Consider the following 24,764-nt stretch of genomic DNA (forward strand, 5'->3'; position numbering starts at 1 on the left):
TGACACCTAAAATGTTAGAAAATATTTTGAAACACTTTGTAAGTTAGAGAATATATAAAATAATAAGAACAAGTTAGAAAAACAGAATCCGATATTGAGGTACGTTGTGATAGACGTTTTCTTTAGAGTAGATTCTATTGCCTCTAATTATAAACATACACTATGCTTATTGACAGCCTATATATACTATTTTTCAAAAAATTTACGTATTAATAATAATTATTATTATACAATTCACTTTTATAATTTCAATGTGATTAGTTAGAATGTTGTGAAGTTACTTTTACTTTTAGGGAAGATTTAAAAACGCATGAAATGGATTTGATCGACCACCACTATATATTCTTGAATCTTGCCAATTCAATGCATGCGTTCCCAATAAATTAAACTAAATTTTTTCGTGTGGTTAAATGAAAAAAAAAAATGTTTTCCTTTTTGAAGAATACCTACTAATTTTTCAAACAAAGTATTTAGACTAATTTATGGGACTTTTTACCGTTTAGGTATATTTTTCTCAAATTCCTTATTATCAGCATGCAGTCTCTCTCTCAATTGGTCAAAACTATCTTCAAGGGGCTTGACGTTAGACTTGTCGATCCCCTCTTAAATCAAGATAACATGCCTAATAGTATTGGCAATATTCTATTCATTGTTAAGTTCAAATTTTGATTAAGGCCCTGTTTAGATTTATAAATGATTTCATCTCATCTCATTATTATAATTTTTTTAAATTATTATACAAAATATAATAAATAATTTAAAATTTTTAAATCTTAAAATAATAATAATATTAAAAAATAATATTTTAATAATATTTTATTCGATTTATCTAAAAATATCTCATCTCATTAACTATACAAACTAGTCCTAAAAGTTGAGGTTTTGGCTAAAACCAAAAATTTTGAAGAGGTTAATCTATATTAGATTAGTTATTCCAAAATAAAAATAAAAATATTATATTATATATTTTAATAATTTTTTTTATTTTTTTATATTTTATAAATATATTTTATATATTAATTAATAATTTAATTTTTACTATCCAAAGAAATTATTTAACACGATAACTACCTCGCTCTTGAGACTCTCTCAAGTATTGTTTTCTTTCTTTCGGTGATGAAATTTTGTTTGTTTTGTTCTGCTGGTGAGGGGCACTGGAAGAATTGGATTTTTTTTGTACTCTTTTCAAACAGTTCTCATACTGCCATACTAGAAGAAAGACACAAGAAAAGAAGAGAAATGAAAAGAAAAGATATTTTTTAATAAAATATTTTTTTAGTTGGTAAATAGTAATTCATCAAATATAATTTTGATTTTTGATTTATTATAATTTATAAAGTGATTTAACTAGTCTAATGAAATTAATTTTAAAAAAATTTAGTTAAAATTTAGATTTGTCTTATATTTGACTAAGTACATAGCACATCGATACATGGATAATCTAAAATAATCCTACTTTTTGGAAGAGTGGTGACCCATAGAAATATCTCCTCAAAGTCATGATAACCCGACTGCCCCACTTGGTAGTTGATTCTTACCCCATCGAGAAAATAAATATAAAAAATAATAAAAATGAGTAATTTTACGACTTTAATATTTATCGTATTATATTTCAAACGAACTTTCACGTCACCTTCCTCCAAACCTTTGCTCCACTCGCCTATAAAATCGACACTTTCCATATTCCTTTAACCATCGAAAACGCAAGCTAAAGATTTCATACAACGCACTACACAGACTCGAGAAGGAGATTTACTTTGAGGATCACAGAGAATCTTCATCCCATTTCTTTCAATCATTTCCGAATTACCTTTTTTTCTTCTATTATATATACCACCCTTTGGCTTTCTGCCTCTACACCACAAAACCCTTTTCCTCGTCCATATTTTTGACGTTCTTTCTCTGTTTTAATTTACAGCCATTTTCTTCCGCGTTCATCAATGGCTCCAAGTTTGAGCAAAGCTGGTTCCGATGCCACCACTCTCGTCGATGGCGTTAAACAGTCTCCAATCACGTTGGAGGGTTCAAACTTCTTGGCCAACGGGCATGTCTTACTTTCCGACGTCCCTGAGAATATCACAGCCACTCCTTCACCTTACACCTCCACTGACAAATCCATCACCTCCATTGGATGCTTTGTAGGCTTCAACGCCACGCATTCAAGAAGTCGGCACGTCGTCCCCATTGGAAAACTGCGGGACATTAGGTTTATGAGTATATTCAGGTTCAAGGTCTGGTGGACCACCCACTGGGTTGGCTCCAATGGCCGAGACCTGGAGAACGAGACCCAGATGGTGGTTCTCGAAAAATCAGACTCCGGTCGTCCTTATGTTCTCCTTCTTCCTCTTCTCGAGGGTACATTCCGGGCCTCGATCCAGCCAGGAAACGACGACAACGTCGATCTCTGCGTCGAGAGCGGGTCGACCAAGGCCACCGGAGCTGCATTCCGGAGCATCATGTACATGCACGCCGGAGAAAATCCTTTCACCCTGGTCAAGGAGGCCATGAAAGTCGTCAGAGCTCACCTGGGCACGTTTAAGCTTTTGGAGGAGAAAACCCCACCGGGTATCGTGGACAAATTTGGTTGGTGCACGTGGGACGCATTTTATCTTACGGTGCACCCTCATGGTGTGTTAGAAGGTGTGAGAGGGCTCGTCGAAGGTGGATGCCCACCGGGGCTCGTTCTTCTCGACGATGGGTGGCAGTCCATCGGCCACGATGAGGACCCAATCACGCAAGAGGGCATAAACCAAACCATAGCGGGAGAGCAAATGCCATGCAGGCTCTTGAAGTTCCAAGAGAACTACAAATTCAGGGACTACAGCAGTCCCAAAAACACCACCACCGGTAACCCCAACAAGGGCATGGGTGCCTTTATCAGGGACCTAAAGGAGGAGTTCAAGAGCGTCGACTATGTGTACGTGTGGCACGCACTATGCGGGTACTGGGGTGGGCTGAGGCCCGATGTGCCCGGAATGCCGGAATCGGTGGTGGTGAAGCCCAAGCTCTCGCCCGGATTGGAGTTGACCATGGAAGATCTGGCGGTGGATAAGATAGTTGCCACCGGGGTCGGGCTGGTCCCACCGCAGTTCGTTGGTCAGATGTACGAAGGGCTGCACTCACACTTGGAGGCGGTTGGTATTGATGGGGTCAAGGTCGACGTTATCCATGTAAGTTCTAATTACCTTCTTGATGTTTCTTAACTTTCTTTTGGATGTATTTTTTGTTTTGTGGGTCCAAACAACGTCGTTATTAGGGGACATATTGCTTTCTTATCTTAGGAGGTGGATTCAGTTAATTAATTTGAATTATCTAAAAAAAAGTTAATTAATTTGATAATTTAAAAAAAAAATTATATTCATCATTCTCATAATTTTTGTAATTTATTTTCTTTTATAATATATGATATATGAATGATAAGTAGAATAATTTAATTAGTTTATAAAAAATAAAACAAAAAATAAAAAAATCTTAAATTTTTTTTTTTTATCCCGATCTTGACTTCGTATTTGGTCGGCGCGCTGTTGGCACGTTATCTTATCATATTAAGACAAGAATGATTTCTTAACTATTTTCTTCCAAAATAATTTTTGTTTTTCAAATTGCGTTGAATTTTCTTAGACAGAATCATGATATTCTCATCTAATTAGGCGTGTAATTTTGCTGGGTTTGTATGTAGTTGCTGGAGATGCTGTGCGAGAATTACGGTGGAAGAGTGGAGCTGGCAAAGGCATATTACAAGGCTCTCACTGCTTCGGTGAAGAAGCATTTCAATGGGAATGGTGTTATTGCAAGCATGGAGCACTGCAACGACTTCATGTTCCTCGGAACCGAGGCCATTTCTCTTGGCCGTGTTGGTGCGTGTCTTTCGTACTTGTCGTAGAATTAACGATAACATTTCAAATAGGAAATTTTATAAGCAAGTCCTATCTAGCATATATATTTGTGATTTTTATCATTTTATTTAAACATATATATTTAAATATAAAAATATAAAAATAAAAGTAATAAATCAGATGAAAACGTGTGATGTAAGAATTTCATTTAGAATTTCAAATACAGTACCATCTCCAAATTAATCAATCTTTTGATCACTAGACTGCTCCTTTGCTAAATAAATCAATTAATAAAATACTTTTTGTGCTCATAAATTTAACCTATGGTCCACGCAACTGTCCTAGTAGAATTTTGAATATTTATACATTCTAGAAGTATTGTTTTCTCTTTTCTTGGTCATAATTAACTCATTTTAAGATCCACGCAACTGTCCTTTTCATTTCGACTTTTTTTTTTTAAACCAAAGTGGTAATTATCCGATTAATTCACACGTATATAGACTTAGACTCGTTCAAACTTCAAACATTGTGAATCTAGAATTGATCGAACATTTTCTTCTTAAATTTGTTACTGCCCTCTACCACGAAGTTAACGTGATATAAAAAAAAATAATAATTTTTTTTCTTCTTATACAAGATATATAGTTTATAAGGACTAGATCTCTGCATTTGATTTGAAAATCAACAGAACACAAAATATTTTGTATTAAATGAAATAGATAGTATATGACTGATCATTTTCTGCCTGATATTAAGTATTACTTTTAGTTTGCAACTAGGAAGTAAAGCTGAGTTTTCGGCCATGTTCATGATAGCTCGATTTTCAGACATGTTCTGGACTAAGGATAACATGTCACATATATGAAACAGGGGACGATTTCTGGTGCACCGATCCATCTGGTGATCCAAATGGCACATTTTGGCTCCAAGGTTGTCACATGGTGCACTGTGCTTACAACAGCTTGTGGATGGGCAACTTCATACACCCAGATTGGGACATGTTCCAGTCTACTCACCCATGTGCTGCTTTCCATGCTGCATCTCGCGCAATTTCTGGAGGTCCTATTTATGTTAGTGACACTGTTGGCAAGCACAACTTCGATCTGCTCAAGACCTTGGTTTTACCTGATGGGTCTATTCTGCGCTGCGAGTACTATGCACTTCCTACCCGAGACTGTCTCTTTGAGGATCCTTTGCATGATGGAAAGACCATGCTCAAAATCTGGAACCTCAACAAGGTGGTTAATTATTTCTTGCTAATTCGTACATATCAATCTGCAAGCTGTTTGATGTCTGATCCGCCAATATTCTTACGTTTTTTGTTTTAACTTTTCCAACAGTATACTGGAGTTCTTGGGGCATTCAACTGCCAAGGAGGTGGATGGTGCCGTGAAACTAGGCGCAACCAATGTGCCTCCCAATGTTCCCATGTCGTGACCTCTCGAGCCAACCCAAATGACATCGAGTGGAAGAGTGGCAAGAACCCAATCTCCATTGAAGGGGTACAAGTTTTTGCCCTTTACTATTCCCAGGCCAAGAAGCTAGTGCTCTCCAAGCCATCACAGAACCTGGAGATATCCTTGGAGCCATTCAATTTCGAGCTAATCACCGTTTCCCCGGTGGTCGTTTTGACCGGAACATTTGTTCAGTTTGCTCCTATAGGCTTGGTGAACATGCTTAACACCGGTGGTGCCATCCAATCATTGGTTTTCAATGATGAGGCTAAGTCGATCCGAATCGGAGTGAAGGGCACTGGAGAAATGAGGGTGTTTGCGTCAGAGAAGCCAATAGCTTGCAAGATTGATGGCGAGGTTGTAACGTTTGAATACGAGGACTTCATGGTTGTTATTCAAGTGCCATGGCCTGGTTCTTCAAACTCGTCTTTGATTGAGTACATCTTCTAAAGTTGGGGGTTGAATATTGTTAATGTCCTTTAGGATTTTGATGATTACAAGTTTTTTGTTTTTCCTCTTTTAAAAGTTCGATGACTTGGGGAAAGTAACCAAGTGAATTAAACGATATTAAAGTGATATATCAATATTAGTTTTGCATCTGTTGCTTGTGCTTCGAGAATTTCCTTTTCAAATGTACTGTCTTGAACCCATGCTCGGAATAATCCGCGGTTTGCAATAGCCCAGTAAAGGGAATTGGATTCGGAACCATCGGCTGCATCGGTTGGTCTTGGACCCAACCCGACCAGTTTAAGAGGAGGTTTGAATAAAAAAATATATATTTTAACTGATTTTATCTAATTATTATAATTTTTTTTTAAATTCTTATATAAAATATAATAAATAGTTTAAGTTTTTTAAATTATATAATAATAATAATAATAATTAACTATTTTTGGATTTTTTTTTGGCGGAGGACAAACAAATGTCTAAATGGGCTTTCCCGAACTACTCGAAACTGCCTTAAAACACTGCATAGTCTCATACTCTCAGACACCCCATCAACTACGTGCTTTCACCCAAAAGTTCTATAATTTTTTAAAATGAACTAAACAACTTAAAAAATTTTACGGCATGATTTGGATACAAAAATCATTCTAATTTATTTTATCTAATAATTATAATTTTTTAAAAATTTTTATAAAATATAATAAATAATTTAAATTTTAAAATAATAATAATATTAAAAAATAATATTTTATTCAACTTTCAACTTTCATCTTAACTTATTATCCAAACCTCTCATAAGTGCGAAGATAAAAATTATTAAGGCCTTGTTTGAATTTATAAAATATCTCATCTTATCTAATCATGATAATTTTTTTAAAATTTTAAATAAAAAATAAAAAATAATTTAACTTTAATAAAATATTCAAAGTAACCATCCAAACGATTAATCAAGGAAGTAAAAAATAGAAACAACATATATTTTAATAATTTCACATCTATATTATTTTGGTAGATAATTATTTAAAATGAGTTGCCACTGTACGTAACGTATCATACAAATTTCCATTTTCCGTCGCGACGAAGGAACGGGGAGAGGGAGAACGCGGGTGTAAAAAAAAGGTTGTCTTCTAGCATAGTCATCCTCATCGACATGCGAATTTCAATCTTCAATCGTCGAAAAATAAAGAAAGGAAGAGACAAAGGGCACCGAAAGTTCCCGATATCTTAAGGCGGTGGGAGCCGATGAATACGACGCCTACATGGACAAGCAGATAATGGATCTGTCACAGGGATCGCCGGCGGCGCAGAGCAAGGACTTCATCGACCTGATGAAGCATCCGGTGGTGGAGGAAGAAGAGGTTGTTCATAACACCCACTACACGCTCCAAGTTGCTGGAGCTTGTATGGATGGGATTGATAAGGACGAGATCATTGCCAGCTACGATTTCCAACCCTTTCGCCCCGTCGGCGTCGTAGCTCCTCCATCCCAGTCCCCAATTTTGATGCCACCCCTGTTCTTGCCGGCAGGGCTTGGAGCTCCGCTTCCGATCCCTAGCTCAACACCACCACCGTCGCCGCCGCCACTGCTACTAGAGTAACCCTCTCTCACTCTATCTCAAGTGACCTGGTAATATAGGGTCTAATGTTGATTTGTTTAGGTCCCCAAGGATGATTGCCGTGTGCATTTTGTTGATTTTTTCTATATTTCTTGAAGAGTAAATGCGTTGTGTTGGCGATACTTCTTTTGGCAATGGTCGATGTGTCACAGAATTAGACTTATTAATTGCTTTGGAATAAGAATTGAGGATATATAGCTTATTTAAGCTAGCTCCCATATTGGCGTACCAGCATATTTTATTCGCATGCATTAATTGAAGTGGAATGTAAGTGAAATGCAGACATACAAGCAAACCAGAAATTGTATTCAATTTTTAAAAGTATGGGTTCACGCAAGTTTTCATACAGAATAGTCCCTCTGTATCTAGATTAGATGTTCCATGATGTATGGAACACGATTTTTGATACGGAAAAGGATGATAAAAAGGATTTGAAATTTTGAATAGCTGATCCTGAGCATGATTTGACATGTGGAAGGAATCCAAGGAGTTTCTCTTGTTTTGGTTCAGGAAAGGGTAGCCTGAGAAAGGAAGTGAAGATTTAGGGCAGATGAGTTCTTACAGACGTAAACATTTTCCCACCATCCAATCCTCACATACTAAATGGGAAAAAAAGTCTTTGATAGGTGCTAAGTCAAGAGTCTAGAGCATTGTTATTTATCCGATATAAAAGCACTAATGCCTAGGCCTGTGCAAAAAATCCGTTAAACCAAGCAACCCGTATGACCCGATCAGATCCGTCTGACAAAATACGGCTTTGCTTAGTGTCGGGTTGAACCCGATAAATGATGGGGCAAACTGACTCTTAACATTCTTCAAGTGTTTAGACTAATTACACTTATAAAAAAAAAAGTGTTTAGACTAAAAACCCTAGGGCAACCAACTGCTCTTTTTGCTCTAAAGACGATTGTGCAGAAACTAAAAACCCAAGAATCTTGAGAAGCTCAGCCTCTCTCTCTTCCGCTGGGGCTTCAACTCTTCTAAATGGTACTTATGTCTTTCTCTTTCCCCTTTTGCTTTTCTTTTTTGGCTTTCTTTCCCGGTTGATCGAACTCTTTTCCTTTTTTTTTTTTTTTTTTTTTTTTTTCTCTCTCTATTTTTTTTTCCTCCAAATGGGCGTCGCGCCGATATGAAAAAGCGGAGGCGCTTAGGCGGATTGGTGGGTGGCACAGGAGAGCTGATCGATGAGGAAGAGTAGACGAGCATTGTACTCACAGACCTGGTGGACGGACTCCACCTCGAGCTCACCGAGCTACGAGCAGAACCTCTCCTCTACCTCCTCGGCGACTCTGAGCCTCTCCCAAGCCTTTGGTAACTTCTTCCTCATCTGCTACTCCCTCTCCTGGCTTTTCCTCATCTCCCTTTCCAACTCCTCGTTCCTCTTCCTCAGCTTTGCCTCCTCCTTTTCGCTCTTCATCCGACCCGTAATGCCCACCATTTCTCTCCCTTTCTATTTTCTCTTTCCCAAGGCCAGAAATTACAGATGTTCCCAGGCCTAATGTACACCCATAGGAACATACGAGTCGGGTCGGGTTGTTTGGGACATGGTATGTGGATGGGTCGGGCTGTTTGGGACATGGTGTGCGGACGGGTCGGGTCCAAAACCAGTATGGGTTGGACGGTGCATAGGCCTACTAATGCCCTCGTTCTGAGGATTAATTTGCTAGTACTAAAAGTTTGTTATAGCTTTCTGCTTGAGTTTTTAGCTTTTGCTTTCTTTGACAGGGCTTGAAACTTGGTCTTGAGACATTGAAATGGTTCTTATTCTTATCTTTCTTTTCTCCTCTCTCCTTTTTCTTTGATACCCCGTATTTACGTGTATTTTGACTAAGTAAATTATTGCATTTATTAAGATTATGAGTTCTCTTGTTTTAAAATTTAGATGATTTACGTGATATTATTTTAAGATTTTTTAGTTAATTCAATGTGTTTTCTTGTTATTAATAATTGTTCATTATTTAAATTGCTCTTTATTTTAAATTAATTGATTGTTGGATTAAATTAATTTATTTTCATTGTACCATTGCGTTTAAATTATTTTAATTGATTTGCTGTTTTAAAATCATTTTCGTTAGATCATTTTCTGTGACCCAAGATGTGAGGATTGAACCTCATTTCTTTCCCTCTATTTTTTTTCCTCTTTTTCTTTCTTCTCCTTTTCTTTTCTCCCATTTCTGCCCCTGCTTCCCACGCGCGCACGTCCCTCTCTCCCTCTTCCCGTGCGTCATTCAACAGCCCGCCACCGTGTGCCACCGTCCAGCGTCACCGCCCAGCACCACAGCTTCCCCTCCCGCCAGTCATCATCCCCCACCAAGCTCGGCCGCTATCTTGCAGGCATTCTACTCCACGCACGGCTTGAAGCTGCGGCGTTCATTGAGCCCGCGCGCCGCCGTCTCGCTACTTCCGGCCACCATTTATTCACCACTTCATCCTCGACCCCATAGCAACCCAAAGCACCAATCCTTAGCTCCGATCCGCCACCGGTGAAGCACATCCATCCACATTTTCGTTTTTGGCATTTTTGGCCTAAAACCGCCCTTTATGCCGCCACCCACGGCAAACCACCACCACCACTAGCTTCACCGACATTCTTAAGTGCTACCCTATCAATTTCGGGTTTTAGTTTGTCTCCGTTCAAAAGTGAGTTTTTGAGACCCACGGCCACAATGTATTTTACACTGTTACGTTGCTGTGTCGCCACCTTTTGCACCACCGTGATGCTTCGGAAATTAGTATATAGCACTGTAAGTATTTTTCCAAAGAATTTTCGTGATTTAAATGTATTTTTGCACTAACTCATTTTATTTGTGAACTGGTTGGTTATGCCGGACTAAGTTCGAGGAATTCGGGGGTCGGATGGATTGTGGACGGAGTTGATTGTATGTTTGGTTTGTGATTGGATTGTGTTGACATTTGTTGGTTGTTGGATATTGGTGGCGTGTCTTGTTCACTGCATTTGCATACATGTTCATGTTTGTAACTGAAAACTGGGTTTTCGCATAATTGCATACATGTTCATGTGTTTATTTGAAAACTGGGTTTTCACATGATTGCATACATGTTCATGTATTTATTTGAAAACTGGGTTTTCATGTGAGAAATGATTTTGAGTATGTTTGAAATGACTGGATTGACTGGTTTGAGAAAAAGGGAAAAGAGACTGTAGGGATGGTGGTAAGCAGGGATGGTGGTATAGTCCCGCTTGTGATTCCCGCCTACAGTGCTCTAATAAGTATTCATTGTGTGAAAAGGAACTGTAGGGATGGTGGTAAGCAGGGATGGTGGTAGAGTCCCGCCTGTGATTCTCGCCTACGGTGCACGCGGTAGGGATGGTGGTAAACAGGGATGGTGGTTGTGTCCCGCCTGTGATTCCCGCCTATGGTGCACGCGGTAGGGATGGTGGTAAGCAGGGATGATGGTTGTGTCCCGCCTGTGATTCCCCCTACGGTGCACACGGTAGGGATGGTGGTAAGCAGGGATGGTGGTATAGTCCCCCCTGTGATTCCCGCCTACAATGTCCGATAAATGGTTGGATTTTGTGTATATCATTTTCTGAAAAAATGTCGGATTACATTTTTGGCTAAAATGAGATTTTTGGCGTGTGTTGGAAATAAATCATTTTCGGGGAAAATGAGATTTTGGAATATGCTTGTTGGTTGCATTAATGCATTTTTATCCCGAGGGTTGTTTGGATTATTACTTACCTGTGGTACCATTTTATGGTATCGCAGATTTTGATACAGATGAGGATAACGAGCCTTAGGCTTGGGCCTCGTTGGAGGAGCGATTTGGGATTGCTCTCTTGTATCGAGATTTATTTTCTTACTTGCTACGTATTTGCCTTTTGTTATATTTTGGGATGACTGTATAACTTTTTTTAAAGGTAATTTGTTTTGAATATTTGTATTTAAATTTCTGGTACTTAGTTGACTTATTTATATTATCCGCTGTGATTTTTTTATTGTGCACTTTTGCATGTTGCACACACTTGGCACTATCGTTGGGATGCGTGACCCGTGTTGTCATCATCCCGACGTCACGATTTCCGTGTCTTTTGTACGTGGGAGTCGGGGCGTCACATTTTCTGTTTTATTTATCCTTTTTTATGTTGGTACTTTTCTCATTTCCTTTGGATAAGCCAGAATAGTGGCTTTGTTGGACTACTTTCTCGTGTTATGGGTCATTTGTGGTGAGTGGGTATGTTCTGTTGCTTGAAAGTTATTGACGATAGACTATATTATTTATTTCTTGTTATTCTCTGGATACATTTAATTGGTGTTCCATGTGTTATGCAGAATTATGGTTCTTTGTACAGTGAACCTGCAAAAGTCATTCTAGAGAAGGATTGCGATGCCTTTGGTTCTCCAATTGTGTCTGAAATTGATAGAACAATGAAGAAACATGCAGATAATTTGCTACATGTATTGGAAGGTGTTAGTGCACGAATAACGCAGCTGGAAAGCAGGACCCGCAACCTTGAGAGTTCCGTTGATAATTTGAAGGTGTCTGTTGGAAACAATCATGGAAGCACTGATGGAAGGCTGAGGCAGTTGGAGAATATTCTTAGAGAGGTACCCCTTCTTTTCTGACACATCCTTTTATTGTGATGGTTGCTCTTTAGTGCATCTGGTATACGGGTGAACTTTACTGCATTTGGTGGCTAAAGGCTTGTTTGGGGGCTTTGATGCTACTGGCCGCCAAAAGTCTCTCAAATAGGCCCTATGGACCATGGTAAACTCATGTTGTTAGTGTGCTCCCAACATAAGATGATTACAAATGCTTTGTCACATTGTTGACAGAATTTTTTGAGTTAAGTGGATGATGTTGTGGAAGGATGATCAATAGTTTGCTCATTACAATCCCTGCAGGTTCAAATTAGTGGATTTGCTTTGATCTCTGTCAAAATTTTAGTACCTGCTAATAAGCCTATCCAACATGACATGCACCAAACAAGTGGTGTAGTTGCTGGATGGATATATCCATGCGTGCTGCATATGTCATAGATGCATACAGGATTGATATATCCATGCATGCTGCATATGTTATACGTGCATGCATATTTATGTTGATCCATTACTGTATTAATGTTATGTGGCCAACTATTCCTTTGAGCTGTTCATGATCTTAAGAATCTTTGGGTTGAAATCGACAGGCAACAAAAATATTTTACCCCAATGTCAGTTGGTTCCCTTAATATCCCAAAACTTGGTGCAAAAGCTTTCACAAATTCAGTTTAGGTTCTTGCTTGCTTTGAATTCATGAAAGGGTGCTGCTACTCGGCCCATGGTTTTCCCCCTCAAAATTACCACTAGTGCAGTTGCACTTTTTTTTTTTCAATTTTCTTTCAAACATTTTTTTAAACATTCTTAACCATTAAGAAAAAAATAAACAACTTTACTAGTAGTCACTTCCTTAACCATTAAGAAAAAAATTAAAATACCCTAGCGGTAACTTTGAGGGGGCAAAATGATGGGGCCAAGTATCATTTTTTTTTATACGTAAAAGATAAATTTTATTAATGTAAATGAGGGGTGCAACACGAGGACTTCCTAGGAGGTCACCCATCCTAGTACTACTCTCACCCAAGCACGCTTAACTGCGGAGTTCTGATGGGATCCGGTGCATTAGTGCTGGTATGATCGCACCCCCAAGTATCATTTTCCTTCATGAAAACTGACGCCAGAATCCTCCTTCAGATTTCCTTGATATTTTAGAATATGTTGAGTTAAATTATTACCTCTGAGAATATTTACTCTTTTTTTATGAACCATTATTACAAAAAAAAAAAAAAAAAAACTACTATGACCCCGTTTGGATACAGAAACGGTTTCATCTCATCTCATCTCATTATTACAATTTTTCCAAATTCTCACACAAAATATAATAAACAATTCAACTTTTTCAATCTCAAAGCAATAATAAAAGTAAAAAATAATATTCTAACAACATTTTATTCAATTTTCATCTAAAACCATCTTATCTTATCTTACTATCTAAACGGGGCCAAAACTTGGTGCAGAAAGTGAAACTAAATTTTTTTAAAGCAAAGATGGGCTTCCCACAGATATTTACCAAATCAATGTGATTAGTATATTCACTTTCTCATTTACATCGAGGCTAGCAAGAATCCGGATATGTCTCAAACCAAGACTCGGGCAATGACGTGAGGGCTAAATCACTTGGATCTGAAACTTTAATATATTATGCATGCTAGCGACGTTTGTACTGGTTTATTGGTCATTGTAGTGTCTCCAATTGGTGTTTGTTCATTGACATACAGGTGCAATTGGGGGTATAGGTGCTGCAGGATAAGCAATTAGTACTTCTTGGTGACCCGGGGCTTGCAAAGCTACAAACATCCGAGGCAGAGCAACAACCAGAAACCCAGAACACTGTGCAAGTAGATTCTGTGCAGCAGGCTGCATCTGTTCCTCAGCAATGCCATCAACATCTGCCTTCTGCTAATAATCAACAGGCTGTCCCTGCACTTACTCCCCCTAACGCTCCTCCTCAAACTTCTCCCCTCCAAATCTTCCACCTTCATTTCAATTTCCTCCTCAATTCCTTCAGAACCAGATCCCCTCTATTCCTCAGCATGAGCCTTACTTCCCTCCACCTGGACAAACTCCTGAAGCCCCAAATTAGCAATATCAATCATCCCTAACTCAGCAGTCGTATCCTCCTCCTGCAGTACCACCACATCAGTAGTTTCTATCGGGCCTCAACAGCAGTTCTCTCAGCCACCACCCCAGCTACCTCAGCAGCGCCCATCTCTTGCACCTGCTAATCCTCCTCAACTCCAACCTTCATTAAGCCACCATGCTGAGGAGGTACCTTATGCTCCACCGAACTACCCACCTAGGCTTCGCCAACGACCCAGCGGACCCCCTCCCTCGCAACAATTTTATGGGGCACCTTCTCACATGTATGAATTACCATCTAGCAGATCCAGTTCAGGTTTTTCTTCTGGATATGGCCCACCTTCTGGGTCCACTGAATCATACCATTATGGTGGATCTCCTCAGTATGGTGGCACTTCTGCAGTGAAACCACGACTCTCTTCTGCTGTTGCCCAGAGTGGTGGAACTGGTTACCCACAGCTTCCAACTGCTCGGGTACTACCACAAGCCTTGCCTACCGCATCTGGGGTTGGTAGTGATTCTGGTTCTACAGGAACGGGGAACAGGGTTCCTGTCGATGATGTGGTTGACAAAGAGGTAAGTATGGGATTCCCAAGAGACCACGTGACGGCAACAGTTCGAAAGCTTACGGAAAATGGCCAATCAATTGACCTGAATGTAGTGCTGAATAAGCTTATGAATGAAGAGGAAGTCTAGCCCCCAAGAGGTTGGTTTGGTCGATAGTAGTATGATAGGTGTTTTGTTTTCTTCCTTTTTTTTTCTTCTCTGTTTTTTTGTGAGCGCTGGTGTGTGAGCGCTTGTCGTAAATTTCATTTGTGTATACTGACAATAAACGAAAGCGGATTATTGTATTTACAAAAGTTTTAGAGTTTTGTCATTCAATGGTGATGCTTGGGTTCAAGATTTGAAATCCGGAAAATAAATATTGGCATCTAGTTTTGAGTTTGTAGTTTTTTCATTCGGAGGTTCTTCTCTGTTTATAATATTTGGAATCCCCATTAAAGATTAAACTATAGAGCATTATGAATTGGTCAGCATGTTTGTTTATTTATTCAACTCAAGAGATATTCAAAAAGTGCTACATTCGCAAAAAGAAAACTTATATACTGACTGACTTCATATAATATTTTAGATCTACATTACAATAAAAGTGATTTTATAATATAATATATCACATCAAATCATGTCAATTTATAGATTTACTTTTATGAGATTTCTTTACAGTCATAACATTTTTCATGACATTATATTATCGAGAAATATACAATAATTTGGAGATTCAATATTTCATTAGGTTACTCCATTTTCTGAAGACAGTATTTAATTACATTTGTTTCATCTCAATAACAACAAATAGAAAATAATTAATCTAAATAAAAATGTAATCCAAATTACAAATAATATCCCACATGTAATTCCAAATGTAACTTTTCTCTTTAATAAACTTTCTTTGACTTGTTATTTCAATAAATACACCTATTTATTGAAATAATTACATTTTTCATTGGATGGTGCTACTCCCACAAAGGGAGGCCACTGAATAGGCAAACGAAAAATTGTTTTTTTTTTTTTTTTTAATTTTTTAAAATTCATTAAATATCTTTTTAAAAAAATAAAAATAAAAAATTCATTTTAAAATCCTTACTTAACAATTAAGTAAAAAAATAAAAAAATTCAATTGGTGACCACCTTATGTGGAAAAGCATTTCCCTTTTTCATTCACAACTTTTACTTATTTTCAGTTTTAATTTGCGCCATAAACTATCTATATTTTTAATTTGTATCACCTATTAAGATCTAGCAATTAAATTTAATGAAAGTATGCAATGAATCATAATAACGGTTAGATCTAATCCGAAATATAATTAGAAAATGATAGATAATTTACTAAACTTCGGATAATTCGATATACAACACGGGAAAAATAGTGCTAGTTTATAGACAAAAATAATTAATCCTTGCTTCAAAATTATTCATTTACACTGGTTAGTTCTTATCTTCTTATTTCATGAATTTGTAACATACGATCTAACTAACACAAAAGGCTATGAAAGCAAACATGATTAAAATGATGTGAAAGTATGTTTACTAAATTGGGGAAATTGAGTATTCTCAACCCTAGCTCATGATATTTTCAAACCCCCTTAGGTATAACATTAAAGTTGGATTTGGTATCATCTTTGCATGTATTTATTGGTTGAAAATTAATTATGGTATTGTGTGTTTCGATTATCGGGGCATGAATGTAATTTCGATTATCGGACTCTATAAAATATAAAAAAATAGAAAAATCATTTGCACTTTAAGAAACCCCATGGCTGCCCAAAAACAATAAAAAAATAAAAAATAAAAACCCATGGGCATGGGGACACAAATAAAAATTTTAGATTATAGTTTTCGTCCTCACTTGATTTTATTTGTTCTCTTTCCGGTATTCCGTCTCCGTTCTCTCTCCAAAAAATCCCCTTCTGCCTTTGCTCTTCACGGCTCCAAACCCCAACCCCCCTCCCCCCCAATCTTCACTCACAAAACCTCTTGCATATTTTACCGTCCTCCGAATCTTTGACGCTGCGAATTTCCCTAAACCCCTCGATTATCTTGTTATTACGATCCTGCCCCTCCCCTCTGCAACTACCACATCTCCCAGCAATGCCTCTCATGGCCGCCTCGTTGGCATTCCCTGTGATATTGAATTAAGTAGAGTCAATCTGTAATCGGGCGAAGCTGGATGTCGCATTGGGTTCGCATTTTTTCTAGAAGATTCTGTAAGAATTCTATGCTTGCGTTATTTTATTATTTCATTGTTCTTTTTAATTTTGTTCTAAACCTATACAATTTTAATTTTATTGTAGGTTCATTTGTTTACACTGCATTTTTATTATGTAGCTGCGAACATCAAATGGTCTAGGTCCGTCAGGAGCTTAATTTGGTAGTGTGTAAATATAAAACTAGTGTTCCATTTAGTGTTCTTATTTAGGTTTTCATGTTTAGTTTTATCTTCTGTAGATTGTCACGATGTTGTTTCTCTTGAGATGAGGTCAATTGGGATATTGGCATAAGAACAGCTTTCATGTCATCCGATCTTTTGCTCGCTTGAACACTGAATCATGCATCTCTATAAATATTTTGGGAATTCTCTTTCTGTTTATTTCAACGTGAGAAATGGGGAACACCCCTATTTGAAAAGGTCCTCTCAATACTATCGTCAGTTTGATCTTGAATTTGTGTCAAATGTTTGAACTAAAGTAAACCAAACCATGATGGTAGGAATAACGAGTGTTATTCAGTAATTAGTGGAAATTCATATTGTTAATTGGTAGGGCTTTGGCATTTGAAAGTGAATTAGTGTAGATAACATATCCATGGCGCTCTTTCTGGTTCTTTAGTTGTTTGTTCAAGGCCATTTGGGCCAGCATCTGCGATGCAGCTTCACTGTAATGAAATGCAGTTTTTTTGGGATCCTGTCATTGTGTCACTAAAATACAGATAAATAAAGGAAAAAAGAAGATTTGAGTCTTTAATATGAGGCAGGCTCTTTCCATGGATACTCTTCTTAAATGAGAATTTTTGGTTGGTTGATGTTGCATGGTGAGGCTGTACATCATCTGTTGTTCCACTGCCAGCTTCATCATGTAACATCGCTAGATAATTTGTAATAGTCTATTTTGGCATTACTTGTATTCGTTACTAGGAATTGTTGGAGAAGCTGATTTGGCAAGTGTTAGGTAATTGAAAATGGAGGTTTTTTTTTCCTTACTTTATGGGGAACCTTTAGGCAGATGTTTGAGTGGATGATTATCTTAGGTTTCTCTTTTAGCTGATGTCCATATTGGCTTGCCATTTTTTTATTTATTTAGGAATGCTTACAGGAAAAAAAATATTTGACATGCTTTCCTCTTAGATGATAATATGATATTTATCAAAAAACTTATCTCCCTGCTCTCTTGATCTTAATCCAGTGCCTGGTAATTCATTGGCAATATGAACAGAAGCTAATATTTGCCTAGACCTGATGAATGGATTTTGGGATTTGGAGATAATCTTTCCTATCCTTTTTTTAGCCTATTGGCGAGAACCTTGACCATAATAGAAGTGGAATGGCTTGGACTTCCTCTTTGCCGATTAGATACCTTGGAGTTCCTTTGGGGGCTACATTCAAGGCCAGTACAGTATGGGATGGAGTGTTGGAAAAGGTAGAGAGAAGGTTGGTGGGTTGGAAGAGGTTGTATTTTTCCAAAGGGGGAATAATTACTCTTATTAAAAGTATTTTGCCTAATCTTCCTACTAATTTTTTATCTTTAATTCCTATTCCTATTGGTGTGGCAAATTGGTTGGAGAAGTTATTTCAAGACTTCTTGTGGAGAGATTTAGGGGAGGAAGCTAAGTTTTATTTGGTTAGCTGGGATAAGATTTGTACTCCTTTGTTGTGTGGTGGGCTGGGGTTTAGAAAACTGAGTATCTAATATGGGAGTGCTTTATTTGTGGGGGGGGGGGGGGGGGGGGGGGGGGGGGGGGGGGGGGGGGGGGGGGGGGGGGTGGAGTTCTAATGAGGTAAGAGGTACTCATGGTGTGGGGGTGTGGAAAAGTATTAGGAGTGGTTCGGATGATTTTGTGATTTTGTAAAACAGGTTTTTTTGTGGTTGGTGATGGATCCAGGCTTCATTTTTGGCATGATCAATGGTGTGGTGGTAGGGTTCTTAGAGATCTCTTTTGTATCTCTCAATATCCAGATGCTTTTGAATTGGTGCTTCTTATGTAAGAAAGCTGGTGAATCAGTGGATCATTTATTATTACATCCTGAGGTGACTAGGGTGTTATGGTATGAAGTGTTTTAATAGGAGTGTTTAAATGAGATTCTTATAAATAAATAAAAAAAGAAGTGGAATGGCTTGGGTGATGCCTAGGAGGGTGGCAGATCTTTGTGCTTGCTGGAGCTGTTTAAGGGGTAATTTGCAAATTGCTTCTGTTTGGAATATGATCCCTTTATGCCTTATGTGGTGTATTTGGGATGAGAGGAATGGTCGATGCTTTGAAGATAAGGAACGCTCGGTGGATGAACTTAAGACTTTTTTTTTAATACCTTATTTCTAGGGGATTCGGCAATTGTATTTAATGGAACTAGTGGCCATGATTTCCTTTTCTTTTTCTAGTTCCTGACTTGTAACTAGTTTTAGTTTTTGTATACTTGCTGTATACTTGGCTTTGCCTTGCTACTTGTCTCGATAAAATTTCTTATTCATAAAAAAAAAAACCTTCACCATAACTTTATAGATTCCACACATGGGGCTAATCAGTTGAAAACCTTTAATAGGTGTTTCTAATGCATACTTCCCATGTATTTGGTAGCGCCTTTTCCTCACTAATAAAATTATCTTGTACAAATAAAACTCATTTATCAAACAATTTATGTCTGGATGTAAGCTCTGAATAGTTCAAGTTTTTCTAGCAATCTAGATTTTATTTTCTTTTGTTTTCCTTCATCTTCCTAGTTAGCTGCTCCTTTTGTGTACACCGTGTACTTGGGTAGTGCCCCTTTGCGTGTTTAATAAATAGATTTTTAAAAGATTATCAATAAATTATTAGTGAGCAGAGCCAAACACTTCTGACAAGCATTAAAAAACTCCACTCAACGAATGAAAATAAACACAAGAACAGTTGATTGCCAGAAGAGTTATAATAAAAAGCTGATTGCCGGAAGCCATCTTTGCATGCAGTAGATCCAAATGATGATTTCCATATAACATATTGAATGTAACACTTGGTACATATTGAAGTTTTACTGTAAACTAAAACGTCAAAGATTACAAAACTAAAACACTATACATATCGAATAGGGAAGTTTTAGTTTTGATTTTCCAGCTATGTGATTTGAATTGACATGATCACTTAAATATTGCTTTGTTACGATTACTTTGGATTATACTGGTTGTGATGATTTCCTATTTTGATCTTTGCCATTATCTATGTTGATCTCCCCTTCACTCTCTCTCTCTCTGCAGGTTCTCTTAATTGCTGGAATTGTTCTAGGCAATTGAAGCCATTTGATTGTTGCATCTAGTGAGAGTTTGGAACTTTGAATTCTATAAAATACTACTGGATATTACAGGAGAGTCCTATGGAGCTGAAAGTTTCATCTCCAAAGCCGGTGGGTCTTTCTTCCTCTGATTGTGTCAGTGATCCTGAGGAGAAGGAAGTCAGCGATGATGATGATGATGATCGAAACCATAAGCATCGTAGGCGGGAGACGCGCTCTCAATCTTCGGAAAGAGATGCTTTGGAGCATGTGATAACAAGGCCGTATAGAAAACGCAACAAACCTTACGAAAATGGGCATTCTTTTAGGGAAAATGAATCTCAAACAAGTGAGAAAGACCTATCTTCAAAGTTTGAAAGAAGACGCCAAGGCTTAACATCACGAGCACCTTTGGATTTAAATCACAGATTTCGGGGAAACCAAACATTTTCTGGAGCTGGTTCTGGTAGGGGACGAGGCTGGGACTCTGGCACTTGGAACCAACGCGATTCAAGGTTCAGTTCAGTTGACATTGCATCTCAAATGGTTCAGCAGGGTTCCATTCCTTCAAACTTGTATAATGGAAGAGGGTTGCCAAATGTTTCAAATGCACAGGGTGCATCCTGGAATGCATTTGGACTAATTACAGGACTACCAACTGCTGGCCTAGAAACACTTCATTCCATTGGTTTGCAAGGAACACTCAGACCATCCATCAATTCTTCAATGAATATGGGCATTCCTCGTCAACGCTGCAGAGACTTTGAGGAGCGTGGATTTTGTCTAAGAGGGGACATGTGCCCCATGGAGCATGGTGTCAATAGGATTGTCATTGAAGATGTTCAGGTATGCGTATTTGTGATATATGTTTTTGTTACTGAGGCTTATTTATTAGATATCAATGGCTTATTTGGCAATGCCTAATGCTCTACATAATAGAAAAACTCCAATACCATTTCATTGTAATCAAGACTCAGGACCAACCACTTAATGGGTCCAAAATCTTCAATTTCTGCTAGAAATATATATATTTTTTTATAGGTAATCAAGAAGTTTTATTCATAAAAGGAGGCAAAGCCCAAGTACACAGGAAGTATACATGAGAATGCTAGAAATAAATAAACTTAATTATAATAGGATTTAAAATGTCCTAATGATGCTTTTTGATTTTTGGGTTTTTCCTCTCTAGGAACCTTCAATTTTCTTGGTTAGACCAACTGTGAAGTTTCTTGGAGGGCACCGGCATTTCCTTTTTCTTTTTTCAAAAAAATTGCCAATTTCTGATTTCATTTATAGCTTTTTATGCCAATTCCTGTTGAACTTTATATTGGCTTATTGGACCTACCTTGCCAGAGACAACACAGACAAACGAACATTCTTCTTGTTGTTCCTGGTCTGCGTAATCTCAGTATTCAATGGTTATTAGTATGACACACACAAACATACCTCTTGTTGGCCCTGGTTTCTGTAATCTCAGTATTCCATGATTATTAGTATTTGGTTACCTAACCTGCTGGAGAAGACCCTTAATTGTGGGCGACTCCTGTAGATCATTGATTCTAATGGGTGACTTGAAGATCCATGAGATGAACTAAAGGAACAGAGGTCTTTCCAAATATGTGATTCCAACTTCCTGACCATTTTTTGGGCAATCCCATGCCATCAGTGAAATGATTCACAGGGGCTGGTTTTTTGTAATTAGGATTATTGTATTTATTTGAGTCATCTTTAACCAGTAACTCAAATAGGCAGTGCATATGTTGACTTGTGCTTTCAATTGCCATACTTGTTTTTTCCATGGGCAATGGTCCCTTTTTACGTTTCAGACCATGTCTTTTACTGCTTGTGTTGTAATTAATCTTTGCAATCTGCAGAGTCTTTCACAGTTTAACCTTCCTGTTTCACTTCCAAGTGTTCACCTTCTGGGAACACCTGCTGGAACAAGACCTTTACAATCAGTTAGTGCTTCTTCAACCACTTTGATGAACAGCAAGGGATTGCTTAACAAAATTAGCAAGCCTGGAATAGTCGATGATGGTTTGGGGCCGAATGGTGCATTTTCTGGTTCAGGTTGTGTGGGTGGAGCTGATTTGTATGATCCTGATCAACCCCTGTGGAATAACAACTGCCCTGAAACATCAAATGGCCTGCTCACTCTACAATCACCCAAGAATGATGAAACTGAAACCATGTTGGATGATGATCTCTCTGATAGGCACAATGGCAGGTCATGTGACAGTGCTGATAATGAGTGCCTTGTTAGAAGCACTGGAACTGCTGTTGGCTTACAGGGTACTGGTTCATCTGTTTGGGGTAGAATTGGTGGTTCAAAAAATAGATTAGACATGAAGGCAAAAATTGATTCTTCGATTGTTTCCTCTGCTTGTTTTGAGAATGAAGCTAAGGAAGATAAAGGGGCCTTAGCTAGTGTTCAAGGCACTTCCCGCCAAGGAAAGCGGATCATTGCTGATGATGTTGGTCCAAAAGCTACAGCTTCATCTCCCAAGAGAGTGAGTGATAGTGCGCATAACATCCGGAAACCTTCTCAAAAGGCTTTGCGTACTCTATTTGTCAATGGCATTCCCCAGAAAAACAATAAAAGGGAGGGTCTTCTTTCTCATTTTCAAAAGTTTGGGGAGGTAATCGATATTTATATTCCAGTAAATAGTGAAAGAGCATTTGTCCAATTCTCAAAAAGGGAAGAGGCAGAAGCTGCTCTCAAGGCACCTGATGCTGTAATGGGTAATCGCTTTATCAAGCTGTGGTGGGCTAAACGTGATAGCATTCCTGATGATGGCATAAGCAGTGGTGGTGGTGTATTTGTAACTCCTCGTGGTGCTACAGCTGCTTCAGTTCCACATCTCCCTTTTCTTAGCAAAGAGAAAGACATTAATCAGTCTGCTGCTTCAAAGAGTAGTGTTCTCCATGCTTCTGATGCCTCTGGACCTGTCTCTGATCACCCTAAGCCTGTCATCCTAGATGGCCCTAAGGCTCCACCTTTGCAAAAGAAGCTGGAGAGTTTAGAGTATTTGAAAGAGGAGCTCCGCAAGAAACAAGAATTGCTGGACCAGAAGCGGAATGACTTTCGGCGCCAGTTACAAAAACTCGAGGAACAAGTAAAATCAAATGTCCTTACCTTTAGAATTTCATTTCTAGCTACACATTTTATTTATGCTACAAGCTCTTATTGTGGGGTCTGTAGCCTCTTATAATTTACGAGTATATATCTGGTGATATGTTTAACTTATATTTTTATAAGTATCGGTATCGGGCGTCAAAGCCAAACATGCAAATGCATTGTTTTACCTTCACAATAAGAACCATATTACAGTACTTTGCTACTTAAGACGGTCTTTAATTGACCTTTTGCAGGCTACAGGACCAAAGGGCGAGGTAGTTTCTGAACAAGTTGCAAAGAGACCTAAACTGGAAATAGTGGCTGATACTGCTAAAGCTGCTACTCCAAGGTCCTCCTCTGATCCTGGTTCTGCTGTGGCATCACCACATGCCGAGATGGTGGGGGATAAGAACAAATCATTCGATCATGTTGTGTCCCATAGTCCCAAAATAAGCACAAGCCTGATGCTGCAGGAATCTATGAGCTTAAAGCAGCCAATTCGTCCATTAGCACCTGTAGGGGCCCCTTTTCTAACGAACAGATACAAATTGGACAACCGTCCTACTGCATTTAGAATTCTTCCACCTTTGCCAGCTGGACTTGTGAGTGTAAGTCCCCCCCCCCCCCCCCAAAAAAAAAAAAAAAAAAAAAACACACACAAAAACAATGCAGCCGACAGGCGTGCAAGTGTGACAAGGATATAATCTCATCATGTATTTGTTTATTATTGTTATTTTTTTTTAAAATTTCCTTTACCACACATGTAGGGCTTCAAATATCACATTTACGGAGTACTATGCTATTTATTTTGCATGCTCTCCTTGCCTTTTTTTTGGTGTTTGTTTAATGCTTCAGATCAATTTGTGAATCAATGAATGATCGCCTGATCTCTTTATTTTATCTTCTAGGATGCTGTTTTGAAGGAACACTTTTCATCATATGGTGATATTTCTAACGTGGAGCTAGAAGATCTGGAAACCAGTGAGTCAGAGGCATCTAAAAATTGCTCAGCTTGTATAACTTTCACCACACGTCGATCAGCTGAGAAAGCATTTGTTAATGGTAAATGCTGGCAAGGCCACAATTTAAAATTTATGTGGCTGACATCTAGTCATTCTTCTGGGGGCAGAGAAAATTCTCCATCCATTCATAAGGGGCATTCAGAACCTGATGATCAGTCTCAAGAACAAATATCAGGTATAATACCTGAGGAAGTTTCTACTTCAGAAAATGGAGAATCTGAAAATCCAGTAAGAAAAAGTGGTATTGAGCATACGGAGATGGATGAAGATTCCCAGCCTAGTGCAAGCCCAAGGTCCGGTGAGAAAGAGTAAACTAAAGCCAATGTCTGTTGAGGATGGGTTAAAAAGATTTGTACAGTGAGGTAAGATAAATCATTAATCTGTAATTTTCAGGAACGTTGCTTTAGCAATTGCTGAAAATTGATTTTCCAATGTTTTCTATGTCATGCATGGGATATGTAGAAAGGGAATTTCTTGATTTTTGACCGCCACATGAGATATTTGTTGGTATAGTTGAGAGGTGAACAATGTTGCCTTTCAGCTTGGATATATATGTTTAGGAACAAAGGATTAATTTTTGATAACCCTGCTGAAAATTAATCGATATTTTCACGACA

The 24,764-nt window shown here is 38.2% G+C and overlaps 3 protein-coding genes and 1 non-coding gene across 5 annotated transcripts; 3 read left to right on the top strand and 1 right to left on the bottom strand.

The window, feature by feature from the left end:
* The first annotated feature begins 1,421 nt into the window (after positions 1-1,421).
* On the top strand, positions 1,422-5,887 carry LOC121250759 (probable galactinol--sucrose galactosyltransferase 5). Its single transcript, XM_041149962.1, has 4 exons — positions 1,422-3,170; positions 3,680-3,857; positions 4,707-5,074; positions 5,177-5,887. The coding sequence occupies exons 1-4, from the start codon at positions 1,941-1,943 to the stop codon at positions 5,738-5,740; spliced, it is 2,340 nt and encodes a 779-aa protein (XP_041005896.1). The 5' UTR covers positions 1,422-1,940; the 3' UTR covers positions 5,741-5,887.
* Positions 5,888-8,537: 2,650 nt separating this feature from the next.
* On the top strand, positions 8,538-14,866 carry LOC121251227. Its single transcript, XM_041150590.1, is given in 4 exon segments — positions 8,538-8,777; positions 11,649-11,924; positions 13,634-13,988; positions 13,990-14,866. Coding segments are annotated over 4 exon segments (1,599 nt in total). The 3' UTR covers positions 14,718-14,866.
* On the bottom strand, positions 12,882-13,000 carry LOC121251267. The gene has a single exon (XR_005937937.1). It is a non-coding gene; the product is annotated as a 5S ribosomal RNA (ribosomal RNA).
* Positions 14,867-16,382: 1,516 nt separating the features above from the next.
* Positions 16,383-24,764, top strand: LOC121249124 (zinc finger CCCH domain-containing protein 41). 2 transcript variants are annotated; one of them, XM_041147800.1, is made up of 6 exons: positions 16,383-16,759; positions 17,001-17,181; positions 19,994-20,853; positions 21,882-23,123; positions 23,380-23,733; positions 24,034-24,764. In XM_041147800.1, the coding sequence occupies exons 3-6, from the start codon at positions 20,110-20,112 to the stop codon at positions 24,457-24,459; spliced, it is 2,766 nt and encodes a 921-aa protein (XP_041003734.1). In that variant the 5' UTR covers positions 16,383-16,759; positions 17,001-17,181; positions 19,994-20,109; the 3' UTR covers positions 24,460-24,764. The 2 variants fall into 2 exon arrangements, with proteins under 2 accessions (XP_041003734.1, XP_041003733.1); XM_041147799.1 differs by lacking the exon at positions 17,001-17,181.

The sequence above is a fragment of the Juglans microcarpa x Juglans regia genome, chromosome 2D, assembly GCF_004785595.1.
Source record: "Juglans microcarpa x Juglans regia isolate MS1-56 chromosome 2D, Jm3101_v1.0, whole genome shotgun sequence".
In the NCBI taxonomy this organism is placed as follows: Eukaryota; Viridiplantae; Streptophyta; class Magnoliopsida; order Fagales; family Juglandaceae; genus Juglans; species Juglans microcarpa x Juglans regia.